We start from the raw sequence: 20,834 nt of genomic DNA, 5'->3' as shown, positions 1-20,834 counted from the left end.
TTTAATTTGAGCATCATTTGTAGTGCACCTACCAGGGGCTTGGCACGGGTTAGGCACTTATTTTGTAGGGGAGATAAAGCAAATTCTCCAGTTATTAAAATAATAGGCAGACGAGTTATGTGGTACCATCTTCTAGGGATCTCTTCCAAGCAAACATCAATAATGTGGTTAAAGATTTATATGCAAGCAAATTTACTTATAATAGTCAAAATTTGATAGAAACCTAAAAGTCTAACAAAACCAACAATAGATGAATGATTACAACGATGTAATGGAACATTGAACAACCATTCAAATTGTATTTTAAAAGACTATTTCAATGATCTGAGTAGTGTCCATTAGCATAATAAGTAGAAACAGCACAATGCAATATTGCATGTGCAGCTTGAACATAGTTTTGGACCATTTTGCACCAACATGTTAGTAAAAGTGGTTAATTTTAGGCAGTACGATAGAGGTAATTATTATTTGTTCTTTTCACTCCCTGGGGTTTCCAAACTGTCTACAAATGAGGGTTATGAAAGTATAACTTTCCTAATTAGCTAAAGAAACAAAATATTTTTCAAAGCACTTGACAGGCCCTTCAGAGATTACTTTCACAGGAGCCATGTGAAAGTAACAGAATATATGACAGGAAAGGTAGACAAGTAAACTGCTAAGAGCGTGAACTTCATTTGTTTTGCATCAGGGAACTGCTGGCGGTTCCTGAACAGAAAGGTGATGCCCAGGGCTGGGTTTTCCCAGCAGCATCCACCATGGGGTCAAGCAGAGGCTGATGGGGCTGTCAGAGTGGTCAGGGCAGCTGCGACCCATGAAGGTTGAAGTGGGTGAATTCTGTGGGAGAGGAGGGGAGCCGTGCTGGAGAGGTTGCCCAGGCCCAGAGCTGGCCTTTTGTGGAGTTGGCGCAAAAGCCTTCATTCGGGGGAAGGAAATACTGACCATCAATTAAGGTGAGGTTTCAACATAGCCCCCTCGGACTTCATTCTGAATAAATGAAACACAGACATAGAGGGAAAATGTTGAATTAATAAACCTTGACAAAATCTATTTCTCCTTAGCTTAAAAAGCCAGGAGCTGCCATCTGACTCACGGTTAATTTCATTCTGGCCATGCTGAATTACATTACTGACGTCATGGCAGTGCAGGGCAAGATGTAATAGAATCAATACTCTAATCACTCCTGGCTGTGCCCGGCACAGTCCCCAGACAGAGGAGAGCTGGGAAACTCCTCAACATTCTTCATTTAGCCTCTTCTTGTGCTCGCCTTTTTATAATTCAGTTCTGAAATGTGCCGTTTTCCCCAATGACTATCAGAGTCATACTGAGGAGGGGTTAAATACTGGAGAGAAGCGAAGTGACTGGAAGTGTGTGCCCTTGAACATTCACAGTGCCATCTGTAGAAGTGGAATTCATGGTGATGGATGTTGCTTCTTTTTTATTTAGCCAGATTTCTCAAGATTTAATATTAATGTACATTAATTTTAGAAAGAAAAAGAATAATTTTAAAATATCAAATCACGCAAAACACATTTGAACAATAGCTTGGGCATCAGAGCTGTCACAGGAGGATTGGTATCCGGGTTGACTTCCAGTGACAATGTTTGCAAACAAGTCACTTAAAGACAGCAGTTGCCACTGCAGACAAATATATTCTCTCGACTGTTCTCTCTTCACACATCCCCGCACTGTGGCTTCTTTTAGGTCCCCAGCCATTGCGCTTAGCAGGGAGGTGGAACCTGGGGGTGCCTCGTCTCTCTATAGCCTCTGCTTATCTTCCATCGGACGTTTCCACTGAATATTTCACATGGGGCACTTGGGTTTTAACTGCCTCTTTCCTTATGGAACAAAAAGGTTTTGCCCTATTAGAGAATTTTTTAGTATTTGTAAGATTTTTCTGCTGCTGCTAATGATAACGATGATGATAGTGATGTGATGATGATGATGATGATGATGATGATGATGGGAGCATCTTTCCCTACTCCCTGGAACTACACAGGCAGACAGACCCTGTCTTTCTTCTCAAATATAGGCATGTGTATTATATAAATAAATGGCAGTAAATCTCTATGAGCTGCAAGACTAATCAGTGTCTCCAGAGAACTGGATAATTCCCTCAGGAAGAACTTACAGCACTGCATTCTCTCCACCAAAATTCACTGGCCGTCAACAGTGGCCAGTCAACAGGTGATGTGCAGGACAAACTGGAGAGTGTGGAGCTGATTGGCCATGTTGAAAAGTTTGAACTTCAGCTCACAGGGCATCAAGAGACATTGAAAGTGTTCAAGGGAGGAACAGCCTGGAAAAGAAACGTATTTTAGTAATGTGGGAGATGGACTAGGGGAGTCAGAGAAAGGAATAGGTTGAAGGGTACAGAAGGAAAATTTAGAGAGTTAATGTACATTAATTTTATATAAACAACTCATAAATATCTAGAACACCCCTCAGGAGCATTGCTGCCTGGTGTTCTAGATATTTATGAGTTGTTTATATTGGGAAGCACACTGGCATTCAGTCGATGGGGGCTAATAATACTAGATTTGCTCCAATGAGCAGTAAAGCATAGAGGAAGAGTCGGGAGTCCAGAAATAAACCCTTACATTTATGGGCAATAGATTTTGACAAAGGTGCCAAGATAATTACATGGAGAAAGGATAGTCTTTTCAACAAGTGGTATGGAGGCAACTGGATATCCATATGCAAAAGAATGAAGTTGGGCTCATCTTATAGCATATATAAAAATTAACTCAGAATGGGTCAAATACCTCACTGTAAGAGTTATATAATGACTATAAAGCTCTCAGAAGAAAACATAAGCATAAATCTTTGTAACCTTGGATTAAGCAACAATTTCTTAGAGATGACACCAAAAGCATAAGCAACAAAAGAAAAATTAATAAATTAGACTACATTAAATCTAAACACTTTCGCTTTACAATGATACCAGCAAGAAAGTGAAAAGACAGCCCACAGAATGAGAGGAAATATTTTCAAATCTTATATCTGATAAGGCTCTAGTATCCAGGATATATATTTTAAAAACTCTTACAATCAACAATAAAAAGACAAATAACCTAATCTTTAAAATGGGCAAAGGAAATATACAAATGACCAATAAGCTCATGAAAAGATGCTCATTAATTATTAGGGAAATGCAAATCAAAACCACAATAAGGTGCCACTTCACACTCACTAGGATGGTTATAGTAAAAGAGATAAACTGAGGTTGCTAGTTGCCCCATCCAGGTGACCTCAGCAGTGACTACATTTTGGGATCATCTGGGATCCCTTTAACATCACTGATGTCAGGTTCCCACCTCAGATCAATTAAATACAAATTTCTTAATACTGAAACTGGCGTCATTTTTAGAAGTTCCTCTGTTGACTCAATTGGTTCTAAAGGACTGAGAACCCCTGGGAGTCTAACTTCAAAGACCATGGAAATCTATGCATTGTCCACCAGCATGTGGTACTATTCATGGTCCTATAGCCCTTGCCACCAATACTAGTTAAAGGCCAGACTTTAGGGAGGAAAAAAATTGGACACGTGAATGCTAATCCATACATATCATCTTCTAGAGCCAGCTGTCCATCAGTGTGAGGGGCCTCCCCTCTGATTGCACACCAGGGAACTGCATGGTTTGACAGTGGGATTGCTCCAGAAGGTAGCTTAGGAGTATAAATAATTTCTGTTTATAAGTACAAATGCTAGAAATCATATTTTGAGAAATTATTAAATGCCTGCTCCTTACGCCTCTCTTCTCTGTTCATACCACCCTGTGAACTAATTCCCTCCAAATGAGTCAGTGGAAATAAGAACACTAATTTACATCAATGTTCTGGATTTTTAAGTACTTGGATCTTACATACCTCATGTAAGATCCAAGACGTCCAGAGTACATCACAGGGGAATTAGGATCACCAAGGAGACCCAACAACATATGTCCTGTCTCCCCATTTTTTCAGTGTCTTAAAAGAGTCCTCTTCCCAAGCTGCTTGCCAGCAGACTCCTGCTTTCCAGGTCACTGGAAATAATGGCATGCTCCTCTCCACCAGGAAACATTAGATTCTGCCTCCTTTTGTCTGGGAGCTGGTGAGTCTTCATCTCCAGATAAGACAGCAATAGTATTTGGTGATCAGATGGGCAGGCTGCTACCTGACAAAGTAACAGCATTTCTTCTCTTCTGATGCCAAAAAGGATTGCCTGGGTGCTTTCAGCCGGGTGCATCTGTTTTTAAATTTGGTTTTCTGTTGTTGTTGTTGAACAGAGGTCTGTTTTCTCTCTTCATGCCTGATGATTAAAGTGAGATTTCCTACTCAGAACAGTTCTAAGTCACTAAAGGAAGGTAGAAGAAAGGCGAATCAATTAAAATTGAATAGTTGTTGAGAGCTTACTGGGTACAAGACACTGTGCTTGGCTCACCCGCTGTTAATATAAGGTTGGTTTATCCACAACCATGCATAAGAAACAGTGACAATCTCCCGAACCATAAATGATTATATATTTTTTCTTTAATAATAATATTAGCTAATGTGAACCTAATTAAAAGAAGTTTGGGGTGGGGATATAGGAAAAGCTGTGGAAACTTCAGGTAAAATAGCAAAATGTGAAGTAGATAAAACTTTCATGCTTTTAACCAAAGGCTGTTTTTTTAATGCAGCATGCATTTTGTTCCCAAGGATGGAAGAATTGTGGTAGATTGGAGGGAAGAATAAGCGAGAGAGACAACAAAAGAACAGTTTGTGATAAGCTCTTAAGAATGTTAAGAATGAGTTCACCACCTACTACCAAGTTACACTGTTCTACTTTGGTCAGTTAAGCTCTGCTGGGCCATGCCACGTCCCCCACACATGTAGCATGACGTTTTGCCACTAAATGCTGTTCTACTGTTACTGCATTAATAATAGAGGAAGGGAAAAAGACTTTGATAGGGTGGAGGAAGGAAGATATGCTTTCTGACCCTGTTTGGAAAGAGATGAAGAGTCAGGAGAATAGATGGGCTGTAGGGAAGGGGGCTGGGATAGGTGCAGCTCTGATGACCAAGCATGTGGTTTTAGAACCTGACATCCTGGCATGTCCACATTCTAGTTTTAGAGCCTTGGCTATATCCCCCAGTGTCCTGTCCTGAAAAGGATACCACCACCATTATAAAGTTATTCTGGAAGTTACTATGCACAGACTTGACAGCTGTGTTGTCTGGTACTAGTATAATAGCCACTAGCCACACAAGGCTATCTAAATTCAAATTAATTAAAATTAAATAAAATTTAAAATTCAGTTGCACTAGCCACATTTCAATGCTTGATAGCCATATGTGGCTATGGCTATCATACTGGATAGCACAACATTTCATCATCACAGATAATTCTGCAGTACTGGGCTGCCCTAAATGTTCCACCACTCTGGAGCTGCACTGCCTGGGTTCAAATCTCAGTCTGCCACTTAGTAGCTGTGTCACTTTGAATAAATGCTTTGACTATTCTGTGCCCTATATTCCTCATCTTTAATTTGGAAGTGGTTAAAAGTAATATTTCCCTCACAGAGTTGTTGTAAAAAGAACATATACTAATTATGTAAAATCATGTCTGGTACTTAGTAAGCATCCTGTAAGTGATGCAACTTTACAGTAAGGGTTACCCAAGATAAGATATGGGCAGCATCTGGCACATAGAAGAACATGAGTCAATATTTCTACCTCAGATGTGCAGACATAGAAGACAGAGGAAAACACTCTTTTTTATGCAGTACCAGAGGCCTGGTGCACTAAATTTGTACATGGGTAGGGTCCCTAGGCCTGGTTGGTGATCAGGGCCTTCCTTCCTCCCCTCTCCTGGCCCCAGCTGGGGCCTTCCTTCATTCTACACCACTCCCTGGTGGTCAGCACACATCATAGCAAGGGGTCAAACCCCCAGTCAGTAGAACTCCGGAGGGGAAATTTTGCATATTACCCTTTTCTGATTTTAAAGGAATACATGCGATCACAAAAAAAGATGAAAATAGAAATCATTCCTAATGCCACCATACCTAGATCCATACTTTTAATATTTTAGCACATGAATGAAATTGGATCATACTTCATGCGCACTTCTATATTCTTTATTGTTGTAGTAGCTTTAATTGATTATATCCTGAGCAGTTTTTATGTACATGAATACTATTTTAGAACAATATTTTAATGTTTGCATACTATTTTATTCCTTGAATGCCTTATAATTTATTTAACTCTGTTCCTATTTTTGAACACATAGGCTGTTTCCAATTTTTGCCACTATGAATAAAACTGCAGAGGATGCCCTTGAGAAAAAACTTTTTGCACCTCATTATTTCCACATGATAGATTTACTTTCCAAAAACATGTATGTCAGTTCACACTCCCATCACCATCAGTGTACGCGTTATTACTTCTTTGGCCCCCTCCTCAGCAATGAGTATTTTTATTTATTTTGACCTTTGCCATATTAATAAGAGAAAATTTCTCCTTTTATTTGATATTTCTTTGAATACTTGTGATAATGGACTTATTGTTCCATTCTGTTAACTATTTGTATTTGCATTAACAGTTGCATCTTACTGTGCTCTGTGAGGAATACTTTTGAACTTAAGAACTTGCAATCTGGAAAATTTTTAACTCAGCAGCTTGGAAGCAAGCACTTCTCAGTTGAATAGCTTATAGGTTGAAAAGTCCTTTACAAGTCCCCAGGTAAAATCTGGCAGTCGTCTGTGACTTAGGGCTGTTGGCATTGAAATATGCTCTCCTCGCTTTCAGATTTCCTGATGATAGTCGAAGAAACCTGCCTCTGGAGAGGAATTCTCTGGGCTGTGAATTCAGAGTGTACCCCTGGGGCCTGCAGCTCCCAGACCCTGTGTAGTTGCCATCCTCAAAGTAGACTCTGAAGCTAGAAATGAAGAGGGCAAAGCAGAGCTCCATTTTCCAAAACATATTACATTCTTAGGCTGTCAGAGTCTGTGATATAGGAGATTTTTATTACTCTAATTGGGTAAAAGACTATTTGAGGTCTCCAAGGAGCTACATGGAATGTCTACATCAAAAAGTACTACGTGGGATGTCTACATTAAAAATTACAACTCTAACCTTAACTAAATTTTAATAATTTCATATTAAATATTTCAATACTATAATATTATGGTATTATAATTTTTAATTGTTTTTCTTTGACTTAATTAATATAAAAAATAAAAATATAGAGAGATGATTTATTTATAGTTAGAGAAACTGTTTAATTTTCCAAAAGGATATATAAAAGCATTCAATGAAAATAGTTTTCTCACTTGTAAAATCTGAGATTTGAATCAAATGATTTCTAAGGTTCTGTTTTCTTTGATTTTATACAAAAAGAGTAATTAACAAAGAAAGTCATTTTATATTGCAATATAATGCTCAAGAGAGCAGGATTATTACAAACTGTGATTGTAAACGGTATCTTTTATAAAGAAATATTTTATGCCTATTACTCTGTTTTAGTGCTATGGAGAAATTGTTTTTTCTACAAATGTTTGTTGATTACCTACAGTGTACCAGTCCCTGCTGTGATCACTGGAGAGTCAGCAAAAAACGACACAGACAAAATCCACACCTTCAATGAGTTTACAGTCTAGAGGGGGATACAGACAATGAAAATATAAATTAATGTCAAATGGTGTTCAATTACTCAAAATATAAAAGATGATAGATGATAGGTAGATGACAAATAGTCAGATAGATAGATAGGTAGGTAAATAGATGATAGATAGATGATAGATAGATAGATAGATAGATAGATAGATAGATAGAATGAACATGAGGGAAGGAGAATGAAAAACAAGGGCTAATTTTAGCTCAGCTGGTACAGGAAGGTCTCCCTCCACAGAGGTGACATTTCTGCTGAGATCAGAATCATGAGAAGGAGAGAGCCAAGACCTGGGGCAAGAGATTCCAGGTAGAGGAAACAAGTGCAAAGTCCCTGAAATAAGGAAGAGCTCTCTGTGTTTCAAGAACCAAAAGGAGGTCATCATGGCTGAACCAAGAGGAATGGTGGTGGGAGGTGAACTTGAAGATGAAGTAGACACCATAATGTGTAGTGCCCTATAAGCTAGAGTAAGTGCCCTATAGGATTTCATTTTCTTTGTAGTATAAAACCATTCGGAGGGTTTTAATGAGATCCTAGCCTGTGCGAGTGAAACAGTCTGAGCAAGGCAATTCAATACTGAGTTGAGGGTTTCATAGAAAATCAGAGGAGAGGAGGCCCCAGTAGCTAACACATGATACCATGCAGAGCCCTGCGATCTGGGACCTGGGGTCAGTGGGAGAAAAGAGTGGAAGGTGAGGTCAGGCTGTGAGTGCCTTTCTGACCCGGTGCTAGAGGAGAAACGTGGTACCTCTGTGCTAAATAACCAGATCTCTGGACAAGCTTCTCTCACTTCTCTCACTGAATAGACATTCTCACTGGTACACATTCTCTTGAAAGTGTTTTCACAACAATTTCTGCCAAATAAATAAACAGATGATATTCTCAATCCCTGGAGTGTTGACAAAACAAGGAAGAAGAATGGGAAATATTTTTTTAAGCAGAAATATTGTCCCAGACTAGGTAAAAATCAATCCTCCTAAGGTTGTTTTTAAATTATTTATTTCAAGCAAATAAATATAAAATGACTTCTGTTTTGTTCTGCTTGAAGCAGGTGAATTTTGGATTTATACTGGTTGTTAAAGAAAATCAATATTTATATCTTTAAGAATTAGGTGTGGAAATACAGGAACAAACACAACAGAGTCCCTAAGTTTATACCTCAGATGCATAGACATCTACTCATTCCAGAAAGAAAGAAAAAAGCCTCAAAACAAAATGCAATTGCTTTGCCTAGTATATAGCATGGGCTCAATGAGATGAGTTATATTATGGTCACAGCTATTCACATCCTCCTTTATAAGAAAAGAATACAGCCGAAACCGGTTTGGCACAGTGGATAGAGCATTGGCCTGCAAACTGAAAGGTCCCAGGTTCAATTTCGGTCAAGGGCATGTACCTTGATTGTGGGCACATCCCCAATAGGGGGTGTGCAGGAGGCAGCTGATCAATGTCTCTCTTTCATCGATGTTTCTAGCTCTCTATCCCTCTCCCTTCCTCTCTGTAAAAAATCAATAAAATATGTTTAAAAAAAAGAAAGAAAAGAATACAACCTGGCCCTTTGCCATGTGACTAAAATGCCTTCCATGGGTGGGGGTATGCAACCCAGCCCATTAACTACAGGCTTGGTAATTTGACTTACTTCAGCCAATGAGAAGTCTGAGGAAATGCCACTTCCACCAGAAGCAGAAGAGGCATTGCTCATTCCCACCAGTCCTTGTTCTTGGCCTGAGCCAGGAGAGAACCACAAGTGTCAGGTAGGGCCTGCTCTCCAGCCTGAAACAAGAATGAGCAGACATGTGGCAACTCACAGTCCAGACTGACAGAAAGACCTGAAGCCACTCCACAGCCTGGAGCAGAGTCAAGGCAAGAGATAAATGTCATTGCTGTGACTTACTGAAATTTGAGGTTGTTTGTTACTCCAAAAGCTGATTAAAGCACTCAATAACTTAGTAGAATCAAAGAAAAAACAAGCTTGGAAGAAGACGAGGAATTGGTATGATCTCTTTTGCATAGCTGCTCAGATGTCAGAGATTCAAACTCACCTTTAAAGGCATTCCAAGCAAATCAAAGCAGCTGTATCTGAGATTCCACATACAATATAAATGGACTAGCAGTTATTACATTGTTAAGTAATATGGTAGGTGATCAAAAAACACTTGAGTGTTCGCTTCGGCAGCACATATATTGAAGTTGGAATAATACAGAGAAAATTAGCATGGCCCCTGCACAAGGATGATACACAAATCAGTGAAGCATTCCATATTTTTTAAAAAAATAATAATAATTGAAATGGGTTTGATCTATCAGATACTTAGTAAAGATATAACTGGGGAGATCAGTAATTTAGAAAATCAGAAACCCTGGCTTTTAAGCCGATTGTATATCTGAGTAAATTTGTCAGGCACCAACATTGTATGTTTGTCAGGTACACACATACTTACAGAGCAAGACATCTTCCCAACCACTCTGTCATGGTCCAGAAATGCCAAGCATAATACACTGCAAGCTGCAAGTACAAATCAGAATGTGATTGGACGAGAATCTGTAACATGTAAAACACTGCTGGTCGCTGAAGAACTGAAGATGTTTAGTCTGGGAAAGATAAGATTCCAAGAGATACGTCAGCTGTCTGCAAAAACTTAAAGACATTTCCCGTAAGCAGATTAGCCCTCAATTGCACGGACACTAAGAGCAAAACAGGGAACAACAGAAGAGAGTTGCCAGGACACAGATCTCAATTCAATTTGCTAGAATGTTTTGTTAGGGATGGGCACACCCTGAGATTCACACACACCTGACCTGTATCTGACCACCAGTGTAAAGTCAGAGTGACTGACAGGCCAGCACATCCACTGTGAGGGCAACACAGGCAAAGACAGAGCCTTATCGGGCAAGCTCGCAAGAACTAGAAGAGCAAGAGAAGCAAGGACCTCAGCAGAGCCTCTGCCGTCAAAGACTCCGGCTGAGGGAGCCACAGGCATGAAGGTCAGAAGAGGTTCATGCTTATAGGGATACAGTGGTGACTATAAGTGAACCCAGCCACCCAATGGTGTGTGTGCATCTTGGGCAGAAAAGTCAAGAGTATAAAAGAATGAGAGGAGATATAACCCCCAAAGGCCCAAGCCAATCTGCTGAGATGCCCCTTTAGATATAACACAGGGAGGGAGAAAGCCACTCAGCAAACGTGAGAAGGGTGAGCACAAGTCCCAGGCAGTGAAAGTACCATGGTGTTCAGTCTGCAGCCAGAAGATACTCAGGGGAGTTTTGGCAAAGAAAAGCCCTGGATGAAGACTGAGCAGCAGTCCAGGGGTCCTCTGAGAGCTGCCTGTGGAGGTGGAGGGGGCAGGAGAGGGTGTCAGCAGCAGGGGACCAAGAGACCTGGTCAGGTGCCAGAGCAGAGTAGTCTGAGCTAACGCTCCCATAGCGCTCACACAGGCTGTGCCGGGCACTAAGCTGACAGCTTCACACGGATTACTTCCTTTGCTCCTTTCCACCACCTGTGAGCTAAGTACCCTTATTATCCCATCTCATAGATGGCAAAACTGGAACATATCGAGGCTTTGCCCAGGGTCACTTAGCTAGTAAGAGTAGAGCTAGAGTTTGAACCCAGAGAACCTGGGTGCTGAATTTCGTCCTGAAGGAGCCAGGAGCTCAGCCCAGAGGAGGAAAAGCAGTGAGGCTGGAGGGGAGAGGGTTAGTACAGGACCCCAGGTTACAGGACTGGGGAGGGGCCTCAGAAGGCTCCTTCTGACCCTGCAGTCACCTGGTGGGCCTCATCAAACCAGGCACCTTGAACTCTAACTGTACCCTGGCCTCACCAGGGGACACTGATGAGAAGAATTCTGTAGCCATCTTAACTGTCCAGCCAAGGGTCCCTGCTGCTCCAGATGTTTCAGCAAAGGCTGGACAATTACTCAAGGGAATGTCATAAAGGGATTTCTGTAATCCCTCAGTGTACTTGCAAAATCAGGCAGGAATGATTCGGGACTGTTTATTGTTTTGATATCCTCTGTCTCCCTCCCCTCCCCATCCCTCCCCTTCCCTCTCCACTTCTCTCCTCTCCATTCCTCTTTGCTTCTCTTTTCTCTGCTCCTCTCCTTCCCCCTTCCCTCTCTTCTCCTTTCCTCTCCTCTCCATCCAACTCCAACCTAATTCGATAATCCTACCTCAGTGAACTTCTAAGCTGCAATTATTTTCATCCTGACCCAAACCTGCTCTTACCGTCATTATCCTTGGAGCCCGCTGAACCCTCCAGCATCCCAGCACACACCACAATGATGCCTCTCTTCTCCCGGAGGCCTTATAAGCCTTCCTTAGGTAAAGCTGTGAAGTATTTTGAGAAACTGGAATTAAAGTGCTGGAGAAAGCACAATGCACATTTATTACTCATCCTGGAAAGACTACAGAAATGAGCTTCCAAAACTGGCTCTGACGAACATAATCTGGGGGTAATGAATATGGATATTGCCAATAGTCACTGAGAAGCATGTTTTCCCTTGTACTTTTTGTTCTCTCTGGTTAGATTTCCAACCTAAAGAGAAGATGCCCTGAGCCCGTGCTTGTATCAGTAAAGCAAGTGCTCAGAAGGAAAGACAGAGTCAGGGAGGAATCCTCCGCCTCTCTACTTTAGTTCTACTTGAGTTCTCTTCACCACGGTTCTTGTCTAGTCAATAGAAACCATCACCTCTCCACCAAGTCTGGTTCATTTCTCAGTGTCCTTTTGAAAGTGTGTGATGAGGGCTGGTCTGGACAAGTATCCCAGAGGGTGTCTCTAGGCAGCACAGCCTCTGTAATCACTGTCAGGAGAAATCAGCTGCCTAGTCACCCAGCTACCTGCCCAGGGAGAGAAACGGGAAGGACCTGTCCGACTTGTGGCCCCGTGGGGGAAATGGCAGTGTGTGAGGGTTCTCCAGAGGAACAGAATCAATAGGATTATACAGATACAGATGAGGTGATTTGTTAGAGGCATTGGCTCCCATGATGTGGAAGCCAAGAAGTCCCACCACTAGCTCTCTGCAAGCTGGAGAACCAGGAAAGTCGGTGCTGTGATTCAGCCTGTCTGAAGGCCTGAGAATCAGGAGGGACTGGTGCTATAAGTTCCAGTCTGACTCCGAAAGGAACCAGGAGCACCAATGTCCAAGGAGAGGAGAAGATTGATGTCTTACACTCAAGCAGAACCAATGAACTCACCTTGCTCTGCCTTTTTGTTCTCAGTGGATTGAATGATAACCACCCATACCTGATGAGGACAGTCTTCTTAGTCTACCAACTCAAACACTAATCTCTTCCAGAGATAACCTCACACACACCCAAAATAATATTTTACCCACTGGTATTTCTAATCCCAGGCAGGTTGAAACATAAAAATCAATCATCACAAGCAATATCTGGTTTTCCACACCCAGCACTTCAGTCACAACTGGTGGTGGAGGGCAGTAGACCCCAACTCTGCCTTGCTAGAATCATCTGAGGGGCTTTAACAAGTCCCTATATCTAGATCAGTTAAGTTGGGGTTTCTGAGGTTGGGGCAGGCACCAGTGTTTGTGAAAGATTTCTGGGTAATTCCACCTTGCAGCCAGGATGGAGAACCACAGCCTCCCTCAGCAGGAGGAGCACACCTCCCTCACCTTTGTACATCCTGGGACTAACTTACCATCACACATGATTCCTCAGTTAACTTCACACAGCAGCTACAATGACCTTTTAAGAATATAAATCATATTGCCCTGGACAGTTTTGCTTAGTAGTTAGAGTGTCAACCTGTGAACCAAAGGGTTTTGGGTTTGATTCCAGGCTTCTGTGGGAGGCAACCAACTGATGTGTCTCTCTCACATCAATGTTTCTCTTTCACTCTCTCTCCTCCCTTCCCCCATCCTTTCCTTCCAAATCAATGGAAAAAATATCCTTGGATGAGGATTGACAAACAAACACAAAATAAAGAATATACATCACATCATGTCACTTGCCTGAATAAACCCCTCCAATGGCTTTTCACTGAATCTAGATTCAAGCCTCTCATCTTGGTTTGTGAGACCCTCAACAGTCTGATCCTCAGTCAGGAGAGCCAAGAGTGAGGACAGGAGCTCTGCAAGTGGACACCCCAGAGCCAAGTGCTTGCTCTGCCTTTATGGGCTGGGTGACTTCCGAGAAGTTACTGGACCTCTCCCTACCTTCACTGCCTCATCTATAAGGCAGTTATGTTAGCCAACACACATAAAGCTCTACATAGCATTTAGATCCTCCCCTTCCCCTGTCCAAGTCTCACTCAGTTCCCAGAACAGTCACTCTGGCTCTTCCCTGTGAACCCTTCCCCCCACCCCACCCCCCCCCCCCCCCCCGCAAGAAGAGTGACACCTGGCATGACTGGTTCCTTTTCATCACTCAAGACCCAATGCCATGACTGCAGAGACTCTGCACCTCTTTATCAACTTGTTTGATTTCCTTTGTAGCCTGTATTCGTTTGCTAAGGCTGCTGTTAAGAAAGTATCACAAGCTTGAACAACAGAATTTATTGTCTCACATTCTAGAGGCTGGAAGTCAGAGATCCAGGTGACAGCAGGGTTGGTTTCTTCCCAGGGCTGTGAGGAAGGATCTGTTCCATGGCTCTCTCCTAACTTCTGGTGGTTTTCCAGAAATCCTTGGTGTTCCTTGGCTTATAGATGTGTCACCCTGACCCTTATCTTCATCTTCACATCTTGTTCTCTCTCTGTGTGTGGCTTTGTGTTCAAATCTTTTTTTATAAGGACACCAGTCAAATTGGATTAGGTGCCCATCTTATGCCAGGATGACCTCATCTTAAACAATTACATCTGCAATGATTCTATTCCCAAGTAAGGTCGCATTCTGAGGTATGGGGGATTAGAGTCTCAACATATTCATTTAAGGGTATCACAATTCAACCCATAACATAGCCCCTATTCTTCTCTGGAACCATCTGGTTCTATTTGTCTACCTGTGTATTGTATTACCTTCTCTCCTCACTCAATTTCATTGTTTATATCGTGTGATTTTTCTGCAGGAAAAAAAAAGCCATGCTATGCTTTATAATAGGAACAAAAAGACTTTTCAGAAAAACAAACAAGCATATGACCACCTTTGCACTGTGATCTGGCTCTCCATCACTTCCCATTCTAGATGGGAAGCTCCATGACAACCGGTACTACATCTTCACACCCCTAAACCTAACACCACGCTTGACACATAATAGATGTTCATTATATGCTGGCTGAGTTGAAATTAAGCAGATAATACTGAATTTCCCCACAAGAGTGCAAGCAAAGCAGTTGTTCTTGCAGCTTCTCTGGTATAAATGTGACACATTTTCTAAAAATCTGAAAAAATAAATAAATAAAAGAATGCTGACACTCTAGGCTTTTAAATGACTCTAGCATATAAAGTAGCATTATCAAACTGTACTGATACATAAGGTATTGCTAAGAATTGAAGCACAACAAATCTAAAGAACAAAATAAACTGATGAACAAAATAGATCCAGAGACACAGAAACATGGAACAGTCTAATGAATCGCAGAGGAAAGGTGGGGGAGGAGGGAGGGATTGGAGGTGGGTGGCGGGGGAGAGATTAACCAAAGAATTTATATGAATATATGCATAACCCATGGACACAGACAATAGTGTGGTGAAGGCCAGGGATGGGCTAGAAGAGGTCATGGGTGGGGGGAGGGGGAGGAGAACATCTTTAATACTTTCAACAATAAAAATACATTTTTAAAAAGTTAATTAAAACACATCATTGAGCAATACTGTCAAGTCTAGGAGGAAATTTAACCAGTGTGCTAATCACCCAATTTCTGTAAACCATGTTTCACACAATTCTCCTTATTAGGTACTGTTTGAAGGCTGTAGAAACAGACAAGTGTTACATTAAGTACTAAGGAGTATTCACTAATATTAGTATATTACATGGGCTGGTACTTATAAATGTAAATATCCTAGACCTAGCAACACAGTACAATATTCAGCTATACTTTAAATTTTTCTTTATAGGATTTTATACCACTTCTGGCTTCCAAGAAAAATAGCTTCATATAATCTTTGCATTACCTAACTTGACAACACTTTTGAAATCATCTAATACAATAGTTTTATCAGACCCAACACCTCACTTTTGTGGTAAGTGTTTGGCCACACCCCTCTTTAATATCCAAAGCAAAATTCATAGATAACCTGACTGTATATAACATATTTCACTATGTAAACACTCAGGCATGTCCAAATGAAGTTGTCAGATGATTGCACCACATGAAAAAATACTACACATGGGCCAGTTCCAAATGGCAGGCTATTCCACATGTGCAGCATGGGAGAGGCAATACCATGATGACACTGCCAGGGGGCACTGGTGTTCTGAAATGGTGAAGAACTCTTAAATTCCCCAAACTAAAGAAATTATGATCTTCCTTCAATTTATTCTATAGTTGCCTTCCTGAAAATTTCAATGAACTTGTATATTAAAAGTGGCCTTCCCCCAAAATCTCATGTGTTTATATGTAAAACAAAGTTATATTTTAGATTCAGATCACCATAATCGGAATTTTCATCTACAAGCATGCCTGATGAGATATTCCGACACATTTAGCATCTGTGGGGCCCACCATCAAATTCCAGGACTGCTTCCCCATCCTTAGTCTTTGAGAGCAAAACAGTGTTCAAAACATTTTTCACTTGGTCAAGTGAAAACTTGGATTATGGTGTTCATCTGTAATAGTGGAACTATTGGTTACTTTAATTCATACATTGTCTGTATGAATAAGGATGGATAAATTAGAACCATACTCATTCATAATGTTAAAACAGAATAATTGTGAAATGTTTTACTAAACTTGATTTGTCTTTATTAGTATTTTCCTGGTTATTAGACTAATATGTGCTCCTTAAGAAATATATTTGAGTGTGTACAACACAAGAAACATTTTTATTTTATTTTATTTTATTTTATTTTATTTTATTTTATTTTATTTTATTTTATATTTGAAAGAAAGGTTCCAAAACAACCCCATGGAATGGCACTGGCCCTCTCGAGAGTCATAGGTCTAATTTTACATCCTTATGTAAAAAAAAAAAAAAAAAATGAGGATATTGTGCCCCCAAAGGATATGCCCCAAAATCACAGACCAAGTCTTGGCTAAGCCAAGAAGGGAAAAAATACTTAACGTTTGAACAAAGGAGCACATTTCATGTGCCAAGCATTGTCTTAAGCTTGGTTTAGACATGCTCTACCTTAATCTTCACATAATCGCTAGGCAGACTTTATTATCCACCTTGTACAGTTGAAACTCGAGTACAGAAAAGTGAAGCAACTTACACAAGGTCCCAGAGGAGTAAGTGGCAGTGCCTGACTCAAATCATGATCTTCCAAACAACTGGGCAACACAGTGCAGACTACAGACTGTCATTCAGGATTGAAGGGGATACAAGGGGGAATGAAGTCTTCCTACATATGAGTACACAGGATAGGCCAGCTCTCACAGCGTACATAGTATATGGACCTCCAACCATGCCTCCAAGCCATGGCTTATTTCCCACTGAGTCTCATCTTCTCTTTTCTTGTGTTCTTCCTGCAGACATTCATGCCCAGGAAAAGGCTGCTTTGGGTCCCACTGGACCTTTTCTAAAAAGAAGATCCCTGTGCACTAAATGACTTCCAAAAGCAGCCACTAAGGCTTCCAAAGCCCTCTTCCATCGGTTGACTTTCACCAGAACCCCTACTACTCAGGATGAGTGGCTTCCTCGCCGCCCTGGACCCCCGGCGGGTACAGTGGGGAGCTTCCTGGTATGCCATGCACTCCAGGATCCTGCGCACCAAACCAGTGGAGTCCATGCTGGAGGGAACAGGGGGCACCACAGCACATGGTACCAAGCTAGCCCAGGTGCTCACCACCGTGGACCTCATCTCACTTGGCGTTGGCAGCTGTGTGGGCACAGGGATGTACGTGGTTTCTGGCCTGGTGGCCAAGGAAATGGCAGGACCTGGTGTCATTGTGTCCTTCATCATTGCAGCTGTTGCGTCCATATTATCAGGTAAGGGACTTCATGAAACAAAAGGCCTGTGGAAAGCATGCTTGCAGACCTATGACAGTTCATCCCACGATTCTAGAGTATTTAGTGGTGAGATGTAGGAAATGACAGAGGAGTGGTCTTCATGCTTCCTTTGTGCCTGGACTGCCAGGAGTTCAGAGAAAAGTTTTGGTTCAAATGTAATAACTACCCTTTCCACTGATTTTTTTTTAATTGATTTTTTACATAGAGGAAGGGAGAGTGATAGAGAGCTAGAAACATCGATGAGAGAGAAACATCGACCAGCTGCCTCTTGCACACCCCCTACTGTGCCTGAACCTGGGACCTTTCAGTCTGCAGGCCGACTATCCACTGAGCCAAACCGATTTTGGCTTTTTTTAAAAAATATATATATTTTATTGATTTTTTACAAAGAGGAAGGGAGAGAAATACAAAGTTAGAAATATCGATGAGAGAGAAACACAGATCAGCTGCCTCCTACTGGGGATGTGCCCTCAACCAAGGTACATGCCCTTGACCGAGTCGAACCTGGGACCTTTCAGTCCGCAGGCTGATGCTCTATCCACTGAGCCAAACTGGTTTCAGCTCCACTGCTTTTTGATACAAATAGTTGTTCTGGTGCCAAACCATCTCCCAATTTTTTATTCCCTGTCATGTCCATTTGGAAGAGATGTTGGACCTTTTATAGGAGAGGGAAGTGAATTCAGCTAGGATATACGTTATAAACAAAGTATAGGAAGAGTGGCAAAATAAGTCAGTAAATCTGATATGATTAGGATTTGATGAACCTCACACTTGGTACTATGACTCCCAAGCAGGAGAAAACCAGGCTAGAAATACAAAGCCATTGGGAGACTCACAAATTCGTTTATTAAATCTAATAATTTTTTGATGGAGTCTTTCAGGTTTTTTATGTACAATATCATGTCATCTGCAAATAAGGACAGCTTTACTTCTTTTTTTCCAATTTGGATGCCTTTTATTTCTTCTTCTTGTCTAATTGCAATGGCTAATACTTCCAGTACTATGTTGAACAGGAGTGGTGAGAGCGGTCATCCCTGTCTTGTTCCTATTCTTAGGGGAAATGGTTTTAGTTTTTGCCCATTGAGTATGATGTTGGCTGTGGGTTTAACATATATGGCTTTTATTATGTTGAGGTATGATCCTTTTATTCCTACCAGTAGAGAATTTTTATCAAGAAAGAGTGTTAGATTTTGTCAAATGCTTTTTCTGCATCAATTGATATTACTATGTGACTTTTATCTCTCAATTTGCTTGTTATATATCATGTTTATTGATTTGCAGATATTGTACCATCCTTGCATTCCTGGGATAAATCCTACTTGGTCATAATGTATGATCTTTCTGATGTACTGCTGGATTCAATTTGTTAGAATTTTGTTGAGGATTTTGGCATCTGTGTTCATGAGGAATACTGGCCTGTAATTCTCTGTCATTGTGTTGTCTTTATCTGGTTTTGGTATTAGGGTGATGCTGGTTTCATAGAATGAACTTGGAAGCGTTCCTTCATTTTGAACTTTTTTTTTTAATAGTCTGAGGAGGATAGGTTTTAGTTCTTCCTTGAATGTTTGGTAAAACTCCCCTGTGAAGCCATCTGGCCCCAGGCTTTTGTTTGCTGGAAGCTTTTTGATGACTGCTTCAATTTCTTCTATAGTTATTGGCCTATTGAGATTTTTAGATTCTTCCTTATTGAATTTTGGAAGGTTGTATTTTTCTAGGAATATGTTCATTTCCTCCAGGTTGTCCAGTTTGTTGGAATAGAGTTGTTAATAGTATTTTTTAACAATCCTTTGTATTTTGGTGGGGTCTGTTGTCATTTCTCCTCTTTCATTTCTAATTTTGTTTATTTGGGTCCTCTCTCTTTGCTTCTTGGTGAGTCTGACTAGAGGTTCATCAAGGTTGTTTATCCTTTCAAAGAACCAGCTCTTGGTTTTGTTGATCTTTTGTATTATGATTTTGGTCTCTATGTCATTTATCTCTGCTCTGATCTTTAGTATTTCATTTCTTCTGCTTACACTCTCTTTCTAACTCTTTGAGTTGTAAGGTTAGGTAATTTATTACCATTGTTTCTTGTTTCTTGTAGTAGATTTGTAGAGCTATGAACTTCTCTCTCAAGACTGTTTTTGCTGTTTCTCATAGATTTTGGATTGTTGTGTTTTCATTGTCTTTTATTGGCATGATTTTTTTTTTAATTTCTTCTCTGATCTCTCTGGTAACCCAGTCATTGTTCCATAGCATGCTATTTAGTCTCCATATGTTTGATTTTTTTGGATTGTTTTATTGTAGTAGATTTCTAGTTTTATGCCATTGTGATCTGAGAAGATGCTTCATAGGATTTCTATCTTCTTGAATTTGAAGAGACTTTGCCTATGATCCAATATATGGTCTATCTTTGAAAATGGCCCATGTTCACTTGAGAAGAATATATATTCTGTAGCTTTGGGTGAAATGTTCTGAAGATGTCAATTTTATCTGGTCTAGTGAATCATTTAGGATTGATGTTTCTTTGTTGACTTTTTTGTTTAGATGATTTGTCCAATGGTGATAGTGGGGTATTGAAGTCTATTACTATGATTGTATTGCTGTCACTTTCTCCCTTGATATCTTCCAGGAGTTTTTTGTTTGTTTGTTTGTTTGTTTTCTTTTTGTTTTTATGTATTTGGGTGCTCCTGTATTGAGTGTGTATAAATTTACCAGAGTTATTTCTTCTTATTGGATTGCTCCCTTTAGTATTACGAAGTGGCCTTCCTTATCTCGTTATTTCCTTCACTTTGAGATCTCATTTGTCAGATATAAATATTGCTACCCCAGCTTTTTTTCATTTCCATTCACCTGAAAAACTATATTATCACATTTAAAACTTATAATATCTCTTCAAGGTAGGTTTTATCATCTCCAGTTTTACATATGAAGAAATTGAAATTTAATAACAGAAAGCTAGATTCAAATTTGTTGTGCCAACAGTGTCTTTCAACCATGACTATGAATTTAAATCATTTGAATAATTTTTTTTTTTCTGAAACATGGACTGGGGAAAGGGGTGGTCAGCTTTATTTCCAGTTCTTTTTTCATATTATTAAAATTAAACCTCGAGCAGAATGTAGATATAATTGCCCCCTAAATTCATGCATTTGCTACAATAACCCTTC

The 20,834-nt window shown here is 40.5% G+C and overlaps 1 protein-coding gene and 1 non-coding gene across 2 annotated transcripts in view; both read left to right on the top strand.

The window, feature by feature from the left end:
* SLC7A14 (solute carrier family 7 member 14) overlaps positions 1-20,834 on the top strand; it is a 94,667-nt gene that overhangs the window by 30,365 nt on the left and 43,468 nt on the right. Inside the window, exon 2 of the mRNA XM_045583666.1 lies at positions 17,211-17,667. Within this exon, the coding sequence (XP_045439622.1) occupies positions 17,364-17,667 (304 nt within the window). The 5' untranslated portion in view covers positions 17,211-17,363. The remainder of the gene's footprint in view (positions 1-17,210; positions 17,668-20,834) is intronic.
* Positions 9,787-9,893, top strand: LOC118724986. Its single transcript, XR_004989754.1, has one exon. It is a non-coding gene; the product is annotated as a U6 spliceosomal RNA (small nuclear RNA).

The sequence above is a fragment of the Pipistrellus kuhlii genome, unplaced genomic scaffold (genome assembly GCF_014108245.1).
Source record: "Pipistrellus kuhlii isolate mPipKuh1 unplaced genomic scaffold, mPipKuh1.p scaffold_m20_p_2, whole genome shotgun sequence".
Lineage (NCBI taxonomy): Eukaryota > Metazoa > Chordata > Mammalia > Chiroptera > Vespertilionidae > Pipistrellus > Pipistrellus kuhlii.
Note: the sequence above shows the minus strand (reverse complement) of the source record. Positions and strands in the feature narration are given on the sequence as shown.